Below are 25338 nucleotides of genomic sequence, written 5' to 3' on the forward strand. Positions count from 1 at the left end.
ATAATAGGTTCCAGTGTGAGGGATTTAACAGAAGATTTCAAATTCATAGGCAATACAACATTACTTAAAAATATTTAAATATGGTATTTAAGACTTTCAGGATTAGAATGAGAGCTTGCGGTCAGGTCAGGACAGGTATAAGAACTTGATTTGGCTTTCCTGCCAGCAGGAGTATTTTACTGATACCACAATTAAATATCCTCTTATTATTTTATTTTTTTCCATTTTCTTGTGTAGCCGTCGTTTTCTAAGAAAATAGTTAGATTGCATTTTTATGAAAAAATATTTTTACCAAGATTGCCCCCTTTTGCACATTAGTACATTTACATATTTGGCAGATGCTTTTATCCAAAGCGACTTACATTGCATTTCAATGTACACATTTACATTCTTATCAGTTTCCCTGGGAATCGAACCCATGACCTTAATGTTGCAAGCGCCAACATTCTACTGTTTGAGCTACAGGAAAACAAGTAGGATTTTATCTGTAAAACCATTTACCAAGTTTTCTAATATTAAAAGTTAACATTTGATTGGGGAAAAGTGTACAGATGTGGTTCTTGATCAATGCAATTGTAATGAATATCTGTTAAACAACATAAGCTTGCTTCACAGGGGCCAAATTACAGAAACGTCCTATCTTAAAGGTATAGTTCACCCAAAATTTTAAATTCTGTCTTCATTTACTCACCCTCATGTTGTTTCAAACATGCATGAGCCTCTTTCAATGTTTGGTTACTAATATTTGAAGAATATTGCTGGTCCCCATTGACTTCCATAGTATAGTCCATGAGCCACGGCCCCAAATTTGGTCCATCGGTATCATCTGGGGGGACAAAGTCTCATAGTGATTTTTGGCAAGGTATACACACCTAGTACTAGAAAAATCGCGATAGCAGTGCAGGGGTGGTAGCGAAATCACTATTTTCAGCTCATGAAGTTACTAACCCCCTAAAATAAATACTGTTTTTGAAATCTGGTGTATATCTGGTTTTGGCTCATGCTATGGATATTGTCAATATTCTATAATATGGTGCTTGGTATCGTTGGAAAGGGGATTCCATTTAGGCTTTCATTTAAGCCCAGTACTGAGTCTGTCTGACAAACCAGGCCCGGATTGGCTAATCGGGAGCACCGGGAGAATTCCCGGTGGGCCGGTCTGTTTTATTGGCCAGGATGGCCGGTGTTGTCATGGCACTGGGTTGAATGCTCCAGTCTCAGCGCAGCACCACTATTTTTTTATTATAATTTTCTCGCAGCCCCACAAAAAAAAAGTCAGTTGTTAGAGATGAAAAGGCCAGAATAATAAAACATCTCTAGAAACTCAAGCGGCCAAATAGCCTCAGGGCCGTAGGCCTACCCACCATTGTGGTCTCCGAGGTCCGGACCTCGGTCATTTTTCTGAGTGTATAATGAACTTTGTGAAATAATTGCCTAATACTCTAATTTGGTGCTGCAATGATTCGCATATCGCGGCGATAACCGACCTCATAATCTGAGCTGCTTCAGTAGCTACTCAACACCTCTCGTCGGCAATGGCAAAATGTTTGAGATGACCGATCAAAGCAAGCGGGATTTATGTTAACAGAAGCGCGAGCCCCAACGCGACGCTTCAAGAGATTAGCAAGTGGAACTAAACTAAACAGCTGTTTTACGATAGAAGTTATAAACGACCGAAATAAATAATCAGTTTGCAAAGACTGTATCAATCAAAGCTCAGCTTCGGGAAGGGGAGATTTACAGGTAACCTCAAGATAAAGAGACTGAGAGAAGAAGAATGAGAGAAGGAGATGAGAGAGGAGAGCAAGAAGAGCAATAGCCTATTGCATACTGTGCCCAGAAGGAGAATAACTTTATTACAATGGATTCCTATTTAACACAGATATACATGTTCTTTGCCAATGACAGTGGAAAAATAATATGCCCCCGAACCCAGATCACTGTTGGGACCTTTGTATTTATGTACGGCTATTGCACTGAATAGACAATTATATTTTTGAAAAATACAATGAATTACAAGGCTGTACAGAACAGTGCACTATTGCAGACTTATATACTGAGGGTTTAATTACATTATTTTAATATAGTCGGTCGAGAACTAAAGTGGGCCGGTCTAAGGTATGAAACTCCAGGGCTGAAAACTAGTCCCACTCCGGCCCTGTGACAAACACAGAGGTCACATGACTTCTTTAAACCAGAAATAACACACATTTTTTCACAATTTCCGCCTAAACTGTATGCTTTCTTTTATCCCTGTGACATGAAAGAACACCAGGGACACAAAACTCAACAACTTCAATACTCAAGGCACTCTGATGACTCAGAAAATGTATAATATACCCATACTATTTATTTGTGAGAACCTTAAATTAGACTTGTGCAGCCAGCACAAGTCTTCAAAATAGAACAGAGCCAATAGAATGGACAAATAGAATACCCCATTATTCCAGGGCCAAATGGCCTATTTATTCATGTACAGTTGTAATAAAAAGTAATTGTTTTAATAGTGTTGTCAACATAACACTTGTAAGTGGTTTGACAAAATGTTTCTATCATGTATTTTGATATTCTCACACTTCAGTTAGAATGTCAGAAAGTAGCTCATGCACGCAATGTTGATGGATTTTGACAGTTTGACAAGGTTTTGTTAGTTCCCTTTCGAACCCTCACTTCATATTGCATAGCTATACGCAGTGGGGAAACTCCTTTTCCTCGATTTACTGCAGCTTATTTGTAAAACGCATTTGCAGCTGCACAGCTAGCACATTGAGCGTCTGGCTCGCTCATAGACCTGTGGAGCTAACCACACGTTATGCCGTTACAGCATACTAATAATGTCACAGTAGTTAGCTAACGCTTGCTAGGATGACTTACTGATTGTGACGTTATAAATGTATACTACTTTTGCTTTTTAATTATTTTAATTGTAACTCCCTCCCCCTTTGGAAGGATAAAACACTGTGTTTTTAGATATTGAGTTATACTTGGGTAAGATTTTGGACGTGGTGACTACAGCATCGCAACAGCAAAGTCTTCAATAAAGAGTAACTTCTGCATTGAAAGATATCCCAAGTCTCCTGGTCTTCGCTTCTGGGTTTTTCTACACTTAAGAAGAACAAGGTTTACAACAAGGGCAACCACCCAGTAGAGCATTACAATAATCTAGCCTTGATGTCATGAACGCATGAACTAACTGTTCCGCATTTTTCATTGAAAGCATATGTCGTATTTTAGATATATTTTTAAGATGGAAGAATGCAGTTTTACAGATGCTAGAAACGTGACTTTCAAATGAAAGATTGGTATCAAAGAGCACACCCAGGTTCCTAACTGACGACGAAGACTTGACAGAGCAGCCATCAAGTGTTAGACAGTATTTTAGGTTATTAAGTGAGGACGTTTTTTGGCCAATAATTAGAATCTCTGTTTTTTCAGAGTTAAGTAATAGGAAATTACTAGTCATCCAAGTTTTTATATCAGCTATGCATTCCGTTAATTTTGTGAATTGGTGCGTTTCGTCGGGGCGCGAAGAAATATAGAGCTGGGTATCATCAGCATAACAGTGAAAACTAATGCCATGCTTCCTAATGATATCTCCTAAGGGTAGCGTGTACAGAGTGAACAGTAACGGTCCTAGTACTGAGCCTTGTGGTACGCCATACTGAACTTGTGATCGATAAGACATCTCTTCATTTACTGCTACAAACTGATAGCGGTCAGATAAATATGATTTGAACCATGCTAATGCAATTCCACTAATGCCAACATAATTTTCAAGTCTATGTAAAAGAATATTGTGGTCATTGGTATCAAATGCAGCACTAAGATTGAGTAACACTAATAGAGAGATACAGCCACGATCGGATGATAAGAGCAAATCATTTGTGACTAATGAGAGCTGTCTCAGTGCTATGGTGCGGTCTAAATCCTGACTAAAAATCCTCGCAGATATCATTTCTTTCTAAAAAGGAACATAGTTGTGAGGATACTGCCTTTTCAAGTATCTTTGACAGAAAAGGTAGATTTGAGATCGGCCTGTAATTTACTAATTCTTTAGTATCGAGTTGTGTTTTTTTAATAAGAGGTTTAATAAGAGCCAGCTGAAAAGTTTTTGGTACGTATCCTAGTGTCAAAGATGAATTAATGATATTAAGAAGAGGAACGTTGACCTCTGGAAGCATCTCTTTCAATAGCTTAGTCGGTATGGGGTCTAACATACATCTTGTCGATTTAGATGATTTAACGTGTTTAGACAAATCTTCCTCTCCTATAGCAATGAATGAATCAAATGTTGACACGATGGTAAGGTCACACTAAAGTTTCATGTGGAGCATTCAGAGATTATTTTTCCTCAATTACCGCTGGGTGTGAATTGTGCTAAAATACGTTGCCTTATCTTCTCTGAAAAGCGTTCCTCACATTCAGCTGACATAAACCACACTTTAAATAAACGGAAAAAAAACTATCCAGTGATGAAATGTTTTCTGTGATGACACAAATCTTGTGGGATGTCCTAACCGCCAGGATAATCGCACAACGCGCACACGTCCGATAATGACACGTCCAATTCGCGAAGTAATGACTCATTTGAACCGATTCGTTTTAATGAATGGTTTAAACAACTGATCTTTCCAACACTGAGCTCACGAGACGTCTGAATCGGTGTATAACTAATTGGTAACACTTTACAATAAAGTTTTATTTATTACATAAATTACATAAAAATCAGTTTGCCTACTCAAGTGTAAGCTTTAAAACAAATAAAACCACGCGAGGCCGCTAGCAGACGGTCTGTTTAGCCAGTTTGTCTGCTTCCTGACCTGAGCCCCAGATTGTCATGTTTGGGCTCTAAGACTATATGCCATATTACTAATGAGAAGAGCAGCACCATCCCAGGAGGGATGAATACCATCTCTTTTCAACAGGTCAGGTCTGCCCCAAAATTTTTTCCAATTGTCTATGAATTCTATATTATTTTGCGGACACCACTTCGACAGCCAGCCATTGAGTGAGGACAGTCTGCTAACTATCTCATCACTCCTGCGAACAGGAAGGGGGCCAGAGCAAATTACAGTGCCTGACATCGTACTTGCAAGCTCACACACCTCTTTAATGTTAATTTTAGTGATCTCCGACTAGCGAAGTCGAACATCCTTAGTGCAGACGTGAATAATAATCTTAGAGAATTTACGATTAGCATTAGCCAGCACTTTTAAACTGTGTGACACTTTTCCTTAAAAACACAGCATGCAGGTTAAATCCACACACACAGACAGATAACAGCTTTCTGAAGACAAAAGAGCTGATGTTGTTTTATAGCCTATCAGGGCACCTGTGATGTCATATGACTGCTGTAGCCAATCAGAGATCGAATTTCTTCTTTCCTTCACTGCTCGGCTAATGCCTGGTTCAGATTACACGATTTTAGCCCGATTTTGGCACGATCCATTTGACGTAGGGTGTCGTGGGGATTCGTAAACGACAACGGGCGTCGGGACGCAAGATTCGATCGTATCATCTCGTATAGTGTCACAGTGGGCGACAACCTACGTCGCGTCTGCGATGCTTCACGACATCACGACAAAAAGACTAGCATGTTTAATTTTTTTAACGGTCGTCCACGACGGGTTCCGTCACATACATGAGGTTGACCAATAGGAGCACAGAAGCTTTTCCATACACAACTTTCAAAAATGGCAAAACGAAAGAGAGACGATGGTGCTAGGTGGAGTTATGACATGGAGGAAAGGTTCGTGGAGCTGTGGCAACAGTACTCCTGCCTATATGATGTGTCATCGAGGGAGTACCATGACAGGATACAAAAAGAAAAATGCTGGCGAACGATAGCGGAAACACTTCAGCAACCCAGTGAGTAGTAGCTACTGAAATTAGCATTAAGCTAGCTAATCATTCATAAAATTTTCCTTCGCTATAGAGAAAATTGTTTGTGTGATAATGTATGTATGTGTGTGAGTGAGTGTGTGAGTGAGTGCTTGAGCGAGTGTGTGTGTGTGTGTGTGTGTGTGTGTGCGTGTGCGTGCGCGTAGGCCATGTATGTGTGAGTGAACGACAGTGAGTGAGTTTGAGTGTTTGTGATGCATGTATGTGTATGAGTGAGTGCGTGAGCGAGTGTGTGTGTGTGTGCACGTGCGCGTACTTAGGCCACGTACGTGTGAATGAACGAGAGTGAGTGAGTTTGAGTGTGTGTGTGTGAGATGTATGTATGTGTAATGAGTGAGTGCATGCGTGTGTGTGTGTGTGTGTGTGTGTGTGTGTGTGTGTGTGCGCGCGAGAGTGAGTGAGTGAGTGGGTGAGTGTGATTGACAATTACAGAGACTAGATTTTACATTTTGTAATCTTATTTCTTACCTACAGCCGGTGAGGTCCAAACAAAAGCTGCTTTCCTCCGAACACAGTATGGGAAAGTACTCCGTTCAAAACCGAGTGGCAGCGGCGACAAAGAATTAACTTCCAGACAGAAGTGGATTTTAAAAAACCTGCAGTTTCTACAGCCTTTTGTTGTACAACGCGTGTCTCAGTCTACACTGAATGTAAGTTTGGGGTAAAGGTTGTTACAGTACTTTCCAACTTTTAAATACATTTGTGAGCTTTCTATAGTATGCTTCCAAACATGTATTGTGCCATTACTTGTTATGCCTGATATTTCATACAACTGTTTTATCGTAGTTGGAACACAGCATCACAGATGAGGGTGGAGAAGATCAGGAGACAGAGGAGGATGTGTTCGAGTCATCCACCTCCACCTCCACCTCCCACCACACATCTGGACCATCAACTCCACAAACCTCACTGAAGCCTCATCATCCCACCAGCATCGTCAGGTTCCTGAAAGAGCACATAACAAACCCAAACAAAAGTTACGAGACAAATCAATAGATGAACTTGAAATGGAGAAAGTAACCATTTTAAAAACTGTATCTGAAACACTGGTAAATGCCGGTACGGATGTTGATCAAACATTTGGCAAACAGGTAGTTACTGAGATTAAGCTAATTAAAGACCCACTGACCAAGATGAGACTCCGTCGCAACATCCTTATGATGTTATATGATGCACATGAAAATGAGGCCAGATTAGCATTACATCCTGACCCCCAGCGACCTTTACGTCCCCAAACACCTTGGCAGGGACACACAAATTTGAACCAACCCTACCAGAACACATCCATTCATGTACCCTCTGTAACACCTCCAGTGAGCTACCTCAGGGCAGTAGAAGTGGCATATGACCAGGAAATAAATGGGGTGTAAGTTCAAGTATTGATCCCTTTTTTTGTGTGTGATGGCTCTAGACTACAGTCACATTGTGACTTAAATGCTGTTTGTTGTTGGCACTTTGAATTCTGTTTATGTTTAAGCTGTTTTGCAATATTTGCACATTTTAAAAGGGTTAATGTTTGCTAATCATTTTCCCTTTGTTCAAAACTTACGACTTATGAAATGAGTCAAGAAAAGTGTTATTTGATTTCAATAAAAAATTTTACTAAAGAAAATGTATCTTGTGCATTTTTAAAACACAAATCATATTACCTTCTTTAACCATTACACATTCTACTAATAATTTTTTTTTAAAAAAATCTGTCATTGATTACTCACCCTCATGTCGTTTCAAACCCACAAGCCCTTCGTTCATCTTCGGAACACAAATGAAGATATTTAAAAGAATCTTAATTTGTGTTCCGAAGATGAATGAAGGTTTTACAGCTTTGGAACGACATGAGGGTGAGTAATTAATGACAGAATAAATTATTTGGGTGAACTATCCCTTCACATTTTACTAAAGGTTTCCTCCTTTCTGTTGGTTGTATATTGTACTAATTTGTATAGTGTAAAAAAAAAAAAACAGGAAGTCTTTCTGAGTGAGTTTTCTATCTTGTATCGTGTATCGTCTTGCAAAAATGGTCAATATGAAAAGATTTAACCAGTTGGTGTTTAAATCATATTTTCCTGCCAGGAAACAGATCCAGCAGGTGAAAGAAAATATGCCTTTAAATTGTCTCTCTGATTTTTGGCGGCGGTTGTGGCATTCCGTGCACTGCTTGCTGCCACAGAGGGGAGTTCTCCATCCCTTCTCCAAGCTCCAGGAACCATGTTGTGATTGTCATCTTCTACATCTGCAAAGGCTGAAGGCAGGTACACATCTGACGCCTTTTTCCTCAGGAAGTTGTGCACACAGAGTGCAGCTAGTGTAACTGTTGTCACTTTCTCAGGCTCCAGTGCAATGTTGGAAAGAAAAACACGGAGTCTATTGGCCAAAATTCCAAATGCGTTTTCAACTGTACGCCTTGCCCTTGATAGCCTGTAGTTGAATATTCGCTGCCCATGGTCCAGATTTCGGAAGGGGTATGGCTTCATCAGGTCGATTCGGAGAGGGAAAGCTTCATCACCAACAAATGCATAGGGCAAAGATATGTTACTCCCTGGTAGTGGCTCTGGGGGTGGGACATTCAGCAGATCTCTGTCCATGGCAGCTCGGAGGTCTGACTGGCCAAATATTCCTCCATCTGACACTCTTCCTTGTACGCCAACATTTGCATAAATAAATCTGTAATCTGCGTCGACTACTGCCATGAGTACAACAGAAAATCTGGACTTGTAGTTGTGGTAAGTACTTCCAGAGTTTGCAGGTGGCTGGATGTAGATGTGCTTTCCATCTATGGCTCCTAAGCAATTAGGAAATTGCCATTTGTTTTCAAATCCCATTGCCACCTCTCTCCACTCTGCCTCCGTTGTAGGAGTCTGAAAGAAGAAACACCATATATAATTAATACATGTAATGTTCTCTCATTTTTTACAGAGGTTCTAATGTACTTTTTTTTTAAAGTATTTTTTCTAAAGTCCACTAATTATAATTTAGAAAATTATCCATGATCTACTCTGGTTATGACTCTCTGGGTAAAACACTTGGGTTTTGGGACTTCTCCAGTAAAGGCTTCTCTTTGTGTGTCCACCCACTGTTGTGAAATGTACATCTGTCTTTTATTTACATCAAATGACTTACCTTTAAATGATCATCCTTTAAGACTCCATACAAGGCTTGACAAGTCTCCATTACCATCTCACTGATGGTACTATGGCCGATCCGGTACTGGAAGGTCAGAGATCTAAACGTCTCTCCTGTGGAAAGGAGCATGTGTATAATACACCATGGCTTGGTTTTACAGAAATGGCTAATTAAGCAAAGATTAGGCATTAAATGAATTAGGGCATTTGAGTAGCTTTTATAAACTTGCCTTAAAAACATTACTGGTGTTTATCTTGAGACAAAACAATGTCACTGACATATTTAAGTCATATTTTAAATGCATAGGCTATTGCTTTCAGTTTAAACAGCTCAAACTTGCATTTAGTCTGGGACTAGCTTACATTTTTTCTGTGAAACCAAGGTCATATGATTTTTTTTAAATGGACTTTTTACCAGTAGCAAGGAATCGTAGCGTAAGTGACAGCCTCATTCTTGCACTGATTGCTATTCTCAGTTGTGTGTCCCTTCTTTGGATACATGGTGTGACTTTGCCAAGCAAGTAGCTGAAATCCTCCACATCCATCCTAAGCAGATCACGAAAACCCTTCCTGTCACTGTCCTACAGTGTAAATAGGAAAAAAACATGGTTTGGTTTACAAAGATGAAAAATAATCACCCCCAATTAAAATGTATGTGCTTTTCACAATACACATAATTTCAAAGCAGCTTTATGATGATGTTAGTTTTTGTAATAATTTATTAGCTTAGATTAGAGTTGGTCGATAGCATAGTTTAAATTTTGTATACTAGTATAGTTTACAACGCAAAATATTATTATTGAGAGTGAAAAAAAACCCTCCTTCCCTTCAGTTAAAAAAGGATAACGCTTAAGATGTTTGGGGTCAGACTGACCCCAAACTTTTAAAGAGAGCGATTGCATAAGGAAATATAATTTTTTTATATGGAAAACTATATATCATTTTTTAAATTTACTTCAACTATACATTTATGCTGTGTTTTCGTGGAAACTTTGAAGTTTTTTACCTATTTACTGCACAATTACATACCTAGGCCATAAATGGGCTCATGAAAAATGATTTCTTTAAAGAAAAATTCACTTAAATTATGATATTAATTAAATCTAAATAGCTTTTGGACATTGCTCTGTGTTAGGGAAAGAATACTGCCATCTGCATTTTGTGGAAAAACTTTAGAAATTATAATTAAAGAAAGAAAGTGCAATGACCACACATTTCCAATAGAGGTCTGTAGGAGCCAAATGTGGCATTTGTGCAGTTTGATATTGGGTGTTGTTCCTTGTTTGTACAGTGGGTGTCACTCTAATATCACCTGGGGTCAAAGGTATAAAGGAAGGATCCAAACTGCCAACAGGGGGGGTTTTGTCCCGGAAGGGCAAAGGGTTTTTGACCGCTGTGGCGCATTGGCGCTGAAACGTATTGTTTACATTCTATTGTAGGTGTATATGTATATGGATATGGTTTACCGTTGAAACTGGATAAATGGACATTTACCTCTGCACGGTCAAACAAATAAACTGAATAATCATCAACACAACAAAGTCTGGAGACTCTTAAAACGAGACGGTATGGTAATAGAATAACAATGGTACAGCGCGTCAGCCAGGGTATTCCTGGGCTAAACCACCTCAGTAGCCGCGTCAGTATTAGACTGAGCGGTTACAAGGTCCATATAGGGACTCATTTCTTTTATAATGGTATTGCAATTTTTATAATTGAGATTAAGCCTATAGATGATGGTGTTATGAATCAATCAAAGGCATTAAACCATTGAACTAACATTTTTTATTAAAGGCTAAATTACCCCATGTGACTGCATAACGAAAAATGTTTACTTCTGAACATTAGAAGTATTTAATTACATTGGTGAACTACTAACAGTTTTAACAGTCTGTTTTTGTAATATGTTATCGTTGTGGCAAGCTAGCAACATTATTGCTAGTAGCCTACTACTGGCTAAAAGTAAAAATATATAAGAAAACAATATTTTACCTCAAGTTCTCTTTGGAGGATTGACAGCCCATACTGTCCTCTTCCAGCAATCCAGGAACGTGTCCATTGTCGGGTTTTCTTTCTTTTTTTAGGTTTTTCTGAACACAGGACAGCCAATACAACACTCACCGCTTCATCCATTGTTTGTTTACGTTCGTTTCCGGAAGTCACCTGCTACTAGTTTCGCCTTCTCGATGACATCACGCGCGTCGTTAAAGACGGCACGCGATGACTGGTCAGGAAGCAACGTGTAGCCTGACATGTTTCTTGTCCACGACACGACAAGATTTTAGGAGTCAAAATCGCGTAATCTGACACAGTGACTGTCGTAACTGTCTTGACTCTTTGTTGTTATCTTCATTCTGGAGTGTTGTAGTCAGAGTGATGATACAGTGATCTTGATCTGATGATGATAATATCTGATATCTGGAGTCTGTCTTCAGATCAACACCAGCCTGATTCACCCACAACAGCTCAAATCCCTCAGAACGAACCCAATAATCACAGGAGACTTCATCATATGAATACAACTGACAGGAGAGAGTCACAGAGCGGCCTGGACTGATCTCAGTCTGTGAGGATGAAGATGAGGATGATGAAGAAGACACTGAAACTGAACACAAGACTCAAATCACAGACTCTTCAATCATCATCCAAATTTAAGGGGAGAATCTGCCCTTTTTAAATTGGCCACATAATCATAAACTTAACATGAAGAACATGCAGCTCAACATGTGCATCAGTTCCTTGTTGTCTGTCATTCACATATTGTTGGCAGGTGTATAATCCATAATCTTCTTCTGTGACGTTCTTGATGTTCAGAGAGCAGTCAGACTCCAGACTCAGTTTCTCATGTCTGTGTTTTTATTCTTTATCCCTAAAGTAATTGAAGCTGAAGCTGTTAACTATGCCATGGAATTCTTCCACATGCCCACCTGCGTCAAGAGCCTGGTAGCTCAGTACTTTAGCAACTTGCAGATGTGTTTTTCCCTCCAGGACTTCACCACCGGATGGCAGCGGGTCGAAGTAGGAATCGCGATGGGGTGTACTATTTCTCCAATACTGTTCGTAGCAGCCTTTGAGATAATCCTCATCGGGGCAAGGCAAATGGTTGGGGGGATCAAACTCCCAACTGGCAAGAGGCTTCCCCCACTGCAGTCCATACAGTTGGGCTACATGCAAGAAAAGACCAGGTTGGTTCTCGAGCTGAGGGAGTCCACAGACGAGTCAGTAAAGAACGCAAATGCCAAGGTTCCTACTGGCCGCAAGTGGAATGCCCAAACCGAGGTCGATCAAGCTGTCGGTCGGCTACAACACCGGGAGATCATGGGCAGAGTTCAGGTAGGAAGAGCAGGTCTAGGATGGGGAGAGACGTCACGCTTTTGGTCCAAGGCCAATCGCAAGCAAAGGAAGGAGATGGTGGTAGCAGAGGTCACGAGGATGGAGGAAGATCGCTACAAAATCAAGGCTGTGGCGCAGGGTCGACAAGGAAGCTGGACAACATGGGAGGGAATCATGAACCGGAACATCAGTTGGTCAGACGTGTGGAAGATCCCACAGGCAAGACTTAGTTTCCTTATTCGGTCAACCTACGACACACTTCCCTGCCCTCGGAACCTCCACCAGTGGTTTGGAAATGAAGAATCCTGCATACTCTGCAATGCTCCCAATGCAAGTCTCCAGCACATCTTGGCAGGCTGTAAGATCGCTCTCTCACAGGGTCGCTACAGATGGCGCCACGATCAGGTCCTGAGAAAGCTAGCCGAAGTACTTGAGGAGTGTCGACAGGGTAGCAAACAACCACCATCAGCAGAGGACCCCACCATCTTTGTGTCGGAAAGAGGGGTAAGGAGAAGCACCAGATCAAGAGAAACAGCAAGGCCCTTCTCCCCCAACCAGGAGTGGGACATGAGGGTTGACCTGGATAGGCAGCTCCGGTTCACCACGGAGATAACCACCACATCTCTCCGGCCAGACATAGTGGTGTGGTCAACCATGGCGAGATCGACGCACCTCATCGAGCTCACTGTACCACTGGAGGAGGGGATCGAGGCCGCCTTCGAATGAAAGAAGGCCAAGTACTCAGAGCTCGGTGCCGAGTGCCGGGAGGCTGGCTGGAAGACGACCATCCACCCAGTGGAGGTCGGATGCCGAGGTTTCCTTGGGGTGTCAACCATACGCCTCTTGAGGGAAGCAGGAGTGACCGGAGGGAGGCTAAGGAAGGCAACAAAGGATCTGGCAGAGGAGGCAGAGAAAGGTAGCTTTTGGCTCTGGCTGAGGAGGAAAGATGGGTGTTGGGGGAAGAACATCTAACCCCAGATAACAGCAGCAGGGAAAACAGCTATCAGCTGCAGGGGGTGACAGGGAGACGTCCCTGTCACTGCTCCGCCACCAGGAGACGTTCCAGAATTAAAGGAGCGATTCGTCGGTGAACGGTGGTTTCTGGCTGATGACCCTACAGCTGACCCATGGGCACTGGAGGAGGTGCGACAGGCAGCAATGCCCAGCAGGTGGTAACATCTTCCTGTGCAATTACTAGATCCATGTAGTTGATTTGCAGTCAGGAAGAGCATTATTACAGGACAGAGAGACATTTTCACCAGAACTGATGAACACATCAGCATAATCCACTCCACTGGTTCCTGAAACACAGCATATCTCAGTGATCAGTATGATATATACAGGTCCTTCTAAAAAAATTAGCATATTCTGATAAAGTTCATTATTTTCCATAATGTAATGATAAAAATTAAACTTTCATATATTTTAGATTCATTGCACACCAACTGAAATATTTCAGGTCTTTTATTGTTTTAATACTGATGATTTTGGCATACAGCTCATGAAAACCCAAAATTCCTGTCTCAAAAAATTAGCATATCATGAAAAGGGTCTCTAAACGAGCTATTAACCTAATCATCTGAATCAACTAATTAACTCTAAACACCTGCAAAATATTCCTGAGGCTTTTAAAAACTCCCAGCCTGTTTCATTACTCAAAACCGCAATCATGGGTAACGCCCGTTTCACACATTCTCCGTGTGCAGTGCATATGCGGTGCGTGTTGCGGTGCGTATGCGGTACAGGAGCAGCACACGCTATAGTGCTTTCACATATGCTGCGTTTGCAGTGCAGTGCGTAACTGATCCGCGGCTGTACCACAAACACATAGGCTACTCACTATTTTTATTTCAAATCCAGAAGTGCAGCAACTTATAAAAAAAAAATTTGTCAGCATTGCGATTCTCTTTGTATACAAACTTGAATGGACGTATGCACGTTTAAACACAATTTAAACAACATAGGCCTATAATTCCATGCATTACTTCTATATACTGTATATTAAGTTGCTCAAGCAAGTGGTGAAATATTTAACCATGTAGCCTACTTATATTAAAATCGCAAACGTTTTAAATTAAAACTTAAAATTGACAAAAACAGCCGACTCTCATGCCTTTTCTTTTGCATTTAAATTTTAATACAATAAATCTTGCATGTCACAAAGAACTTGTTTCTCCACCTCCACGAATGTCGTTCTTTATGTCCTTGTTAAGGTAAATTGTAGTTTTCCTTGCTTAAAACCCCGGTCTTAAAGTAAAAAGATGAAAAGTAGTATTTAATTAAATACATTTATGGTGAGATTACTACATTTTATTGAATTAAATGCATTTATGGTGAAATTACTACATTTTCAGGTCAATCTGTGTTCATTTTGATCACGAACCGTGCGTTGTCCCTTTAATTCAGCGTTTGCAGCACAGCAAAAATAGACTCGGTGCGGAAACGAGCGCTGCACTGCTGTATACGCACCGCAAATGGAACGGATCCATGGACTGCATCCGCGTGCAGTGTGAAAGCTCTAACCTGTTAACATGGGTACGGAAAAAAATACGCACCGCATACGCACTGCAAACGGAGTATGTGTGAAACGGGCGTAAGACGGCCGACCTGACTGCTCATTGACACACTCAAGCAAGAGGGTAAGACACAGAAAGAAATTTCTGAAAAAATAGGCTGTTCCCAGAGTGCTGTATCAAGGCACCTCAGTGGGAAGTCTCTGGGAAGGAAAAAGTGTGGCAAAAAACGCTGCACAACGAGAAGAGGTGACCAGACCCTGAGGAAGATTGTGGAGAAGGACTGATTCCAGACCTTGGGGGACCTGCGGAAGCAGTGGACTGAGTCTGGAGTAGAAACATCCAGAGCCACCGTGCACAGGCGTGTGCAGGAAATGGGCTACAGGTGCCGCATTCCCCAGGTCAAGCCACTTTTGAACCAGAAACAGCGGCAGAAGCGCCTGACCTGGGCTACAGAGAAGCAGCACTGGACTGTTGCTCAGTGGTCCAAAGTAGGTTTTTCGGATGAAAGCAAATTTTGCATGTCATTCGGAAATCAAGGTGCCAGAGTCTGGAGGAAGACTGGGGAGGAAGAAATGCCAAAATGCCTGAAGTCCAGTGTCAAGTACCCACAGTCAGCTGCTGGTGTTGGTGCACTGTGTTTTATCAAGGGCAGGGTCAATGCAGCTAGCTATCAGGAGATTTTGGAGTACTTCATGCTTCCATCTGCTGAAAAGCTTTATGGAGATGAAGATTTCATTTTTCAGCACGACCTGGCACCTGCTCACAGTGCCAAAACCACTGGTAAATGGTTTACTGACCATGGTATTACTGTGCTCAATTGGCCTACCAACTCTCCTGACCTGAACCCCATAGAGAATCTGTGGGATATTGTGAAGAGAAAGTTGAGAGACGCAAGACCCAACACTCTGGATGAGCTTAAGGCCGCTATCGAAGCATCCTGGGCCTCCATAACACCTCAGCAGTGCCTCCATGATTGCCTCCATGCTACGCCGCATTGAAGCAGTCATTTCTGCAAAAGGATTCCCAACCAAGTATTGAGTTCATAACTGAACATAATTATTTGAAGGTTGACTTTTTTTTTGTTGTATTAAAAACACTTCTTTTATTGGTCGGATGAAATATGCTAATTTTTTGAGATGGGAATTTTGAGTTTTCATGAGCTGTATGCCAAAATCATCAGTATTAAAACAATAAAAGACCTGAAATATTTCAGTTGGTGTGCAATGAATCTAAAATATATGAAAGTTCATTATTTTCCATAATGTAATGATAAAAATTAAACTTTATCACAATATGCTAATTTTTTTAGAAGGACCTGTATATTAATAAGTGAAAACATACCATCATAAAAAGCAGAAGTTTTTTGACTGATACGGCCTACTGCCGTATCAGTTTGAGCCAGTATCAGACCCAGAAAGAGGCAATGAAGAGAGTCAAGCAGAACCTCCCCACGGCTCTTACAAAACGTTTATGAATGGGACATTTTTTTTATTATTATTATTCTATTCTATTCTTTTCTATTCTACTATTATTATATAAGAATTTCGATAAGCTGTTACTTGAAAATGCTACTGCTGCTTTTGAGATACGGTTTTATCCTGATTAAACATTTAATATAACTGAATAAATGACAGAGTAATACCGTTTTTTAAAGTTATTGTTTTATCAATATAATTATCTATTCCCAAAACTTAGTTTACTCAGTGTATCGTTTTCATTAGTTGTGCACGTTTGTCTTACACACACAAAATAGTATCGAACTACCGTTAACTGGCTACTATAAACAAACAGCGTTGGCATTGGTTTACGTTCTTGATCAAATCGAAAAATTACATCATAAAGTATACATGGAAAATACATCTACAAAATTAGTACATAATTACAAATTCAGGTCCAAAATGTTTGTACGCGTTTGTCATAGACACACGGAATAGCATAACTAAGTGGCTACTAAAGCCAGCGCTCGCATTTGTTTACGTCCTTGATAAAACTAAAACATTACGTCTGAAATTATACATGCAAATACATTTAAAATGATTAAGTCTTACTTACAGGTTGTGGCCCAACAACTGCTGCCTCTGGTTTTAAAGTTGGAACTGCTTCATGCTTTAGTAACAGTTTGTTTTATCCGGCATTGAATTCGTGGAGATTCTGGAAACTGTCTTCCGTAAAATGCGCAGCACAGAGAGCTAAATTACGATTGTAATTTTTTAGGAACATAATCAAACATAAATTGTAGCCATTGTGGAGGAACTACAGCGTCTGTAGGAAGCCCGAACACAGAAGACCTGACATCTGGGTGAAAATAATACACTTTGACGGCATGGCTACTGCTCTCTACTATATCTCTTCCTCTTCCACAAAGCAGCAGAAATATGGCCATGCCCCCTTTTTTGCATATTCCGGAGGGAGGGTTGATTATGGGTTAGTAACGTATAAAACCCAGGAGTATCTCATTGTAGTCCCATTCTTGTCGTTTTGTAGGCATTAAACTTCCTGATTTTTAAAAGACGATATCTCTGCTTAAGTTGAACTTTCAGCGCAGTAACTTTGCAGATACTGTTCATGCACCAACAGCAACATTACACATTACACAATAATACAGTATGATCTGTGTGTATCAATACACAACTCTGAGATCACAACGTGAATGTGTGCAAGAATAAACTGAGCATGTTCAAATGAACTCTTTCCAGACAAATTCCACTAAATGTGTTTAGAGAAAATACAGATTTCTTTACCTGTGAGAAGTGAAGAGAGGATGATCAGTCCCAGCAGACACAGATCACACTTATCAGACATTTCTGTTTCTGTCCGTCTGTCTTTTCATTATATATAGTTACAGCTCCTCCTCTTCATTATATAGTTACAGCTCCTCATCTGCATTATATAGAGTTACAGCTGACTGAGTTATCACCAGACTGGAGAACGAGCGCTTCCATCTGAAGGAAATATCCCAGGGCCCGCAAGGAGCCTGGACGAGATGGGATCCTACCATCAACAGGCGTATTACCTGGGCGGATATCTGGAGGACGCCTCAATCCAGGCTCAGTTTCCTGTTGAGGGCAACCTACGACACCCTCCCATGCCCTAGGAACCTCACACTGTGGTATGGTGATGAAGTGGGCAGTCATCTGTGCGGGAGCGCCAAGGCAAGCCTCCGACACACTTTGTCAGGATGCAGAGTGGCACTGACCCAGGGACGCTTCAGGTGGCGCCATGATGCAATCCTGACGAAACTGGCCGAGATCCTGGAGGGCTGTAGGGTGGCAGCAAACCATTTACCGGCAACAGAAGAGCATGCCCTGACAGGATTTGTAAAGCCTGGCGGTATACACCTCTTTCCTGCTCAGAAGAAGAGCAGCATGCTCGCCCCTGGTAAAGAGTGGAAGATGCTGGCAGACCTTAGGAAACAGCTGGTCTTTCCAAGAGAGATCATGAATATCACTCTCCGACCAGACATAGTCATGTGGTCCACAGTGGCAAAGCGAGCCCTCCTCATCGAGCCAACCATCCCCTGGGAGGAGAATATGGCAGCAGCCCACGAAAGGAAGCACCAGAAGTACGCCAAGTTAGCAGCCGAGTGCAAAGATGCTGGCTGGAAAGCAAGCATTAAAAGGTTAATCTTGAATTATTAATTATTGATTATACATTCCCCAAACCTGAGCCTGGATACTTTACACATTCTACACTCACCTAAAGGATTATTAGGAACACCTGTTCAATTTCTCATTAATGCAATTATCTAATCAACCAATCACATGGCAGTTGCTTGGTCCTGGTCAAGACAATCTCCTGAACGTCAGAATGGGAAAGAAAGGTGATTTAAGCCATTTTGAGCGTGGCATGGTTGTTGGTGCCAGACGGGCCGGTCTGAGTATTTCACAATCTGCTCAGTTACTGGGAGTTTCACGCACAACCATTTCTAGGGTTTACAAAGAATGGCGTGAAAAGTGAAAAACATCCAGTATGCGGCAGTCCTGTGGGAGAAAATGCCTTGTTGATGCTAGAGGTCAGAGGAGAATGGGCCGACTGATTCAAGCTGATAGAAGAACAACTTTGACTGAAATAACCACTCGTTACAACCGAGGTATGCAGCAAAGCTTTTTTGAAGCCATAACACGCATAACCTTGAGGCGGGTGGGCTACAACAGCAGAAGACCCCACCGGGTACCACTCATCTCCACTACAAATAGGAAAAAGAGGCTACAATTTGCAAGAGCTCACCAAAATTGGACAGTTGAAGACTGGAAAAATGTTGCCTGGTCTGATGAGTCTCGATTTCTGTTGAGACATTCAGATGGTAGAGTCAGAATTTGGCGTAAACAGAATGAGAACATGGATCCATCATGCCTTGTTATCACTGTGCAGGCTGGTGGTTGTGGTGTAATGGTGTGGGGGATGTTTTCTTGGCACACTTTAGGCCCCTTAGTGCCAATTGGGCATCGTTTAAATGCCTACCTGAGCATTGTTTCTGACCATGTCCATCCCTTTATGGCCACCATGTACCCATCCTCTGATGGCTACTTCCAGCAGGATAATGCACCATGTAACAAAGCTCAAATCATTTCAAATTGGTTTCTTGAACATGACAATGAGTTCACTGTACTAAAATGGCCCCCACAGTCACCAGATCTCAACCCAATAGAGCATCTTTGGGATGTGGTGGAACGGGAGCTTCGTGCCCTGGATGTGCATCCCACAAATCTCCATCAACTACAAGATGCTATCCTATCAATATGGGCCAACATTTCTAAAGAATGCTTTCAGCACCTTGTTGAATCAATGCCACGTAGAATTAAGGCAGTTCTGAAGGCGAAAGGGGGTCAAACACAGTATTAGAATTAGGCAGAGGTATAAGTGAAGTAATCACAGTGCTCAAGGCCTGTAGGCCGAAATGTGTGTACATCGGTGGTCTACGAATTGTAACGCCTTTAGTACAATGAGGAAAAATGTAATTATCTGATTGGTCAGTTTGAACGTCTCACATTTGGGTTACAGTCACATGGTCAAGGAAGGAATAAAAGTTGCTCTAGCCCTTTTTATTCTCTGGCTCTCTTTCTTGGGGAACTCCATCTTTGGCTCCTCTTTTCTGTCACTTACTCTACACTCTCCCTCTCTTTCTACCTCTCAGGCAACATTTCACATATATGCTTGGTACAATTAATGGTAAGTTTTTTATCATCTCATCTATTTTGTAACTATTTTAAGTGTAACCATAACCATATATTGTCATTAAACCCTTTCAATTACAAATAATGTGCAAACTAGTTATGATTTGGTATTGATTTTGAAGGGCTACCTATTGCAATACAATATCGTCACACTATAGCAACGCTCCCACATATTTAGCTATTGTACCTGCGCTTATTTCCGTCTTTGGTAGAAGTGGGTGGTAATAGACAAGAAATTTACAGTTTTCTACAATCTTACTGATAATCAAGAATACCATCAGTGGTCTAGACAGAAATGTTTTCGTTATTCAGCAGTCCTACAGGCTGAACCCTAATCCACCCTTACAACAGTATGGCATTTTGAAATGAAAAATGCATAGGAAGTTGGAACCCTGTTTTACCTTGCTGTTACTGTCTTTTCATTCAATGACTGTTGTGGAGATTCTTTGTATAAGAACAAAATGAAACAACAAACGTTGATTAAATAATCAGTTCATAAACTATATTTTGTTATTGAACAATCTTTTAATATTAGTCCAATATTACAATAAAAATAATCAATTCAAGTATAATTATGACTTTACTTTTTTATTCTATTACAAAACATTTCCAAAACAGCAACATATCACAAAAAATACAGAGCAAAGATGTATCATTAAACTGCAAACTAGTTCATTTCATCATTCTCAGAGGTTTTTTAGGTGCTTTAATTTTTTTCTTCTATTGGACAGAAGTTGTTGAACATTAATGTGCTTCCCATTAAACCAGGCCCAAGGCCATGGGTCGCCTGGTCAAATGTCTGCCAGTTCCTGCCTAAATACCTGAAGTGTAGGTCTTCCTGCAAATGAAACACATAAAGATGTTTCAATGCACACTGATAGTCATAAAAGAAATATTTAAAAAAGATTATTTCAACTGCAGGCTTCAGTTTTTGATATTGAAAAATGTACATCCTTATTTTCAAATATTTCCTGGACTACTTTCTTTTGTGGACTAAACTTGGTGTCAGGAACATTAATTAAACTTTATTGTAAAGCTTTAAAATGCTTTCTCAATGGATCTGCCAGGGCTGTGTAGTAATGTCGTTGCATGATCGAGATCGGCCCACGAATAAACACTGTCTAGTATTGCTCCAGGCTGTTAAACTGTTTGCGCTGCGCAGCTCAGACGAGTAGCGTGATTTCATTCTGCTTTCGTTTGCCGTGTGATGTTTCTCGTACGCAGCAGAAATGGCAGCTCTCTCGCACCGGCAGGAAAAAAAGGTTGCAAAATATGACCAGTCTAGTGCCCTGTAAATAGTCAGGGCTATTAGTAAATAGTAATAGAGTAAATAGTCACAGTCTAGAGCCCTGTATAGTGCTATATTTCTGCTTTACATGAGCGCCACCTACTGTCAGAGAGCAAATTTGTTTTTTTTTGCATTGATCTGAACTGACAAATTACACATTCCTGTTGGTTGAACAGAGTTAATAGATACCAATCAATCAACAAAGTGTCCTGTGCTCACCACACACCGGCTATAGGTGGAGAGGAGAGATTTGGCTATAGGCTGATATGTGGCTAACTTACACAGAAGAGACTTTGTTGCTCAGCACATGAAAATAAACTACTTACCGTGATCTCAGACTGTGTTTCAGTGGTTTCTCCACTGTGTGGATCTTCATGTGTAGCTTCAGGTGACTTTTAATAGAGAAACTCTTCCCACACTGATCACACGTGTGCAGCTTCTCTCTGCTGTGAATCCTCTCATGTGTTTTCAGAGTTGATGAGTCACTGAATCTCTTGTCACAGTGTGAACACTTGTAAGGTTTTTCTCCAGTGTGAATTCTCTGGTGCTGTTTTAAATGGTTTGCTGTAGTAAAAGTCTTCTCACACTCAAAGCACATGTACTCTCTCACACCAGTGTGAGTTTTCTCATGTCTATGTAAATATGACATTAGTGAAAAACACTTTCCACACACAGAACATGAATGCGGCTTCTCCTTCGTATGAACTGTCAGGTGTGTCTTCAGGTGTGATGCACAGAGAAATGTTTTGCCGCACTGATCACATGTGAACGGCTTCTCTCCAGTGTGCATCCTCATGTGAACATCAAGAGAACATTTGTAGGTGAAATTGTTTCCACACTGATGGCATATATGCGGCTTCTCTCCAGTGTGAATCCTCATGTGTATCTTCAGGTCACATTTAATAGAGAAACTCTTCCCGCACTGATCACACGTGTGCGGCTTCTCTCCGGTGTGGATCATCTCATGTCTTTTCAGATTTGCTGAGCGACTGAATCTCTTGTCACAGTGTGAACACTTGTAAGGTTTTTCTCCCGTGTGAATCATCTGATGTCTTTTCAGAGATGATGACTCACTGAATCTCTTGTCACAGTGTGAACACTTGTAAGGTTTTTCTCCAGTGTGGATCCTCTCATGTTTTTTCAGAGATGATGACTCACTGAATCTCTTGTCACAGTGTGAACACTTGTAAGGTTTTTCTCCAGTGTGGATCCTCTCATGTGATTTCAGAGATGATGACTCACTGAATCTCTTGTCGCAGTGTGAACACTTGTAAGGTTGTTCTCCAGTGTGGATCCTCTCATGTTTTTTCAGAGATGATGACTCACTGAATCTCTTGTCACAGTGTGAACACTTGAAAGGTTTTCCTCCAGTGTGAATTCTCTGGTGCTGTTTTAAACTGTCCGCTGTAGTAAAAGTCTTCTCACACTCAAAGCACATGTACTCTCTCACACCAGTGTGAATTTTCTCATGTCTAAGTAAATTAGGCAGCAGTGAAAAACTCTTTCCACACACAGAACATGAATGTGGCTTCTCCTTCGTATGAACACTAAGGTGTCTCATCAGGTTTGATGCACAGAGAAATGTCTGTCCACACTGATTACATGTGAACGGCTTCTCTCCGGTGTGGATCCTCATGTGAACATTAAGGTTTGCTGATCGACTGAATCTCTTCCCGCACTGATTACATGTGAACGGCTTCTCTCCAGTGTGAACTCTCATGTGAATCTCAAGGTTAGATTTGCTTATGAAACTGTTTCCACACTGAGTGCAGGTGAAAGATTTCTTGGCTCTTCTTTTCTTTAAAAATGTCTTTTTAGTCTTTGAGCGACTCAAGGGTTTTCCTCCAGGTTTGACATGATGTTCCTCCTCCACTTCACTCAGTTCTTCTCTCTCCTCCTTCACTTCATTCAGTTCTTCACTCTCCTCCTTCACTTCACTCAGTTCTTCTCTCTCCTCCTTCACTTCACTCAGTTCTTCTCTCTCCTCGCTCTCTTCCATCAGGTCTGACATGAAAGGAAAAAATATTACATTTAATTTTCAGTACATCAAAATAATTCAAAGAAAGAAATATAAAGTGAAATAATATGAAAGTGAGCCCTGGTGTAATTGTAGAACTGCTATAAAATATTATGTCCTTAAACTTTCCATGAAAGAGGTAAATTTATCTTCCAATTATTATTTTTAAAACATTATAGGCACAAATGCCATGTTTGTTTAGCAAGAACTATTAATTTGATCAATGACACAATTATCTAACATGATATTAACATTAAAATATACAATACTGCCATGTTTTGACACCAACTTTTAGATTGATATTCATTTTACTATTAAAACGTTTTAATTATTAATGGCCGTTGTTGTAAACTTCTTCCTTCTTCAGTGTAGAAAAACTCAGAAGCGAAAACCAGGAGACTTATTTAAGCAGGATTCTTTATTTGCTGTAGTCTGCTTCGTACCAAAGTCAAGTCTAATCTAGTCTTTACATTGTAGTTTATATACATTTCAAGGGGGAGGGATTACATTGTGATGAACAAAGCATGTAAATGAGCTGAGACATGAGAACAGGAAAGGCATAGACTTCTCGTACTGAGATGAGACAAATGGTCTCAGTAATAAAATAACAGGTGTTCAAACTTGCTCAGCATGACTCATCACCCGGTAAACAACGAGAACAGGAAAAGCCTAGCCTTCTCGTACTGAGATGGGACAGTCAGGAATATCCCGCTGGGAACCCCTACGGTTTGCAGAGATTTCCTGGTCTCATCATTTCTAAACTTTCTCAATATAAAATACTATTGTATTGGAAATCTAAATTAAACATTTAAATAAATTTGTAATCTTACATTTCCACCTTTGAGAGTTCTAAATAACTCACAAAATACAATTCTTGTAACTTGTGATCGTTACAGGCACATGCTTCTGTGTTGCCGTTTCTGCAATTGCATGCTGACACAGAAACAAACATGCAAATTTAGGGTCCGTGAAGTTCTTAAGGGTAATAGTCTTTTCTGGTAGGAACTGTGATTTTCTCGTGAGAGGCGTGATTCATATGTTGAATGAAACACTTGATACTGTGGACGCATAGATAGTACGCTAGTAGAACAAACAACAACATAATTGCTTTTTCCTTTATCCACAGCCAGGGTTTACCAATCAAGTTTCCGAACCATGAAGACTTATTTCAGCAAAATTACATCAGATGACTGAAGATATCAAGAATGTCTTGTTAGATTTTGTTCAAGTTCTCTGTTGGATCCATTAACCCGGTGCAGCACTCAGGTCTGATGATGGTGCAGGCTCCTCCTTGTGTTGAATCCAAGGCCACTCTGTTCTGTAAGATCATTATCTTGTGCGAAGCGAGAGTGTCTGTCATGTTACTGGTACGACAATCTTGATCATGTTGAAGGATGACTGAAGGTTTCGTATGCGAGTCTCTGCGTTGTGTATTTTTTTCTTTCTCTTTTCTTTATCCTTTTGTGATAGTTGGCTCGGAAGTGGGTCAAGTTGTTTCTTGAGGTTATGTCTTCATACGCAGACGAGTAGGTCGGTGCATATGGGTCTCGGGTCAGCCATCAAGTGTTATCTGCAGAGAGGAAGAGAGAGAAAAAAATACAGGAGAGCAGTATTTGTTCAAACACTAGGGTTGTAAACTTTTCTGAGTCTGCTAATGTTGTTCCTTCTTTCCCTATTTCTTAATTATGACATCTAAAGAACGCAGTGAGGTGAGGATGGGTTAATGGATGGGAAGGCCTATGAGGGATTCTTCACCGAAGGGTTGGCCCCCGACGACTGTTGCAAACGGTTCTTCCCTCGGCTCCCCACTGGTTCGTGTCCTATCCTATCCCTGTTGGAGCAGGAACAACCTTACAGTGTGACACATGAGTCCAGGTTTTCCTTCCCTGACACAATACTGCAGCTGCTGTAATCAACATCACTTGATGTGGCCCATGTCACTTTGGTACTAATGGAGGAAATGTCTTTGTACAGATCAATTATTGAT

General features: G+C 40.8%; 2 protein-coding genes and 1 long non-coding RNA gene across 5 annotated transcripts in view; 2 read left to right on the forward strand and 1 right to left on the reverse strand.

Moving 5' to 3' along the window:
- LOC143714421 (uncharacterized) overlaps positions 1-25338 on the reverse strand; it is a 318101-nt gene that overhangs the window by 286627 nt on the left and 6136 nt on the right. For 2 of the 3 annotated variants that reach the window (XM_077205595.1, XM_077205594.1), the window contains exon 2: positions 21661-23338. The exons of the other annotated variant lie outside the window; for it this stretch is intronic. In XM_077205595.1, coding sequence (XP_077061710.1) covers positions 21661-23333 — 1673 coding nt within the window. In that variant the 5' untranslated portion in view covers positions 23334-23338. The remainder of the gene's footprint in view (positions 1-21660; positions 23339-25338) is intronic. 3 annotated transcript variants of the gene reach the window in all.
- Positions 1-25338, forward strand: part of LOC143714435 (uncharacterized) — a 280655-nt gene that overhangs the window by 63894 nt on the left and 191423 nt on the right. The window lies entirely within an intron of this gene.
- The window catches only part of LOC143714499 (uncharacterized), a 76570-nt gene that overhangs the window by 15720 nt on the left and 35512 nt on the right, over positions 1-25338 (forward strand). The gene's annotated exons all lie outside the window — the stretch shown is intronic.

This window comes from Siphateles boraxobius, unplaced genomic scaffold (assembly GCF_051911475.1).
Source record: "Siphateles boraxobius isolate OS27281-9 unplaced genomic scaffold, OSU_SipBor_1 54, whole genome shotgun sequence".
NCBI lineage: Eukaryota > Metazoa > Chordata > Actinopteri > Cypriniformes > Leuciscidae > Siphateles > Siphateles boraxobius.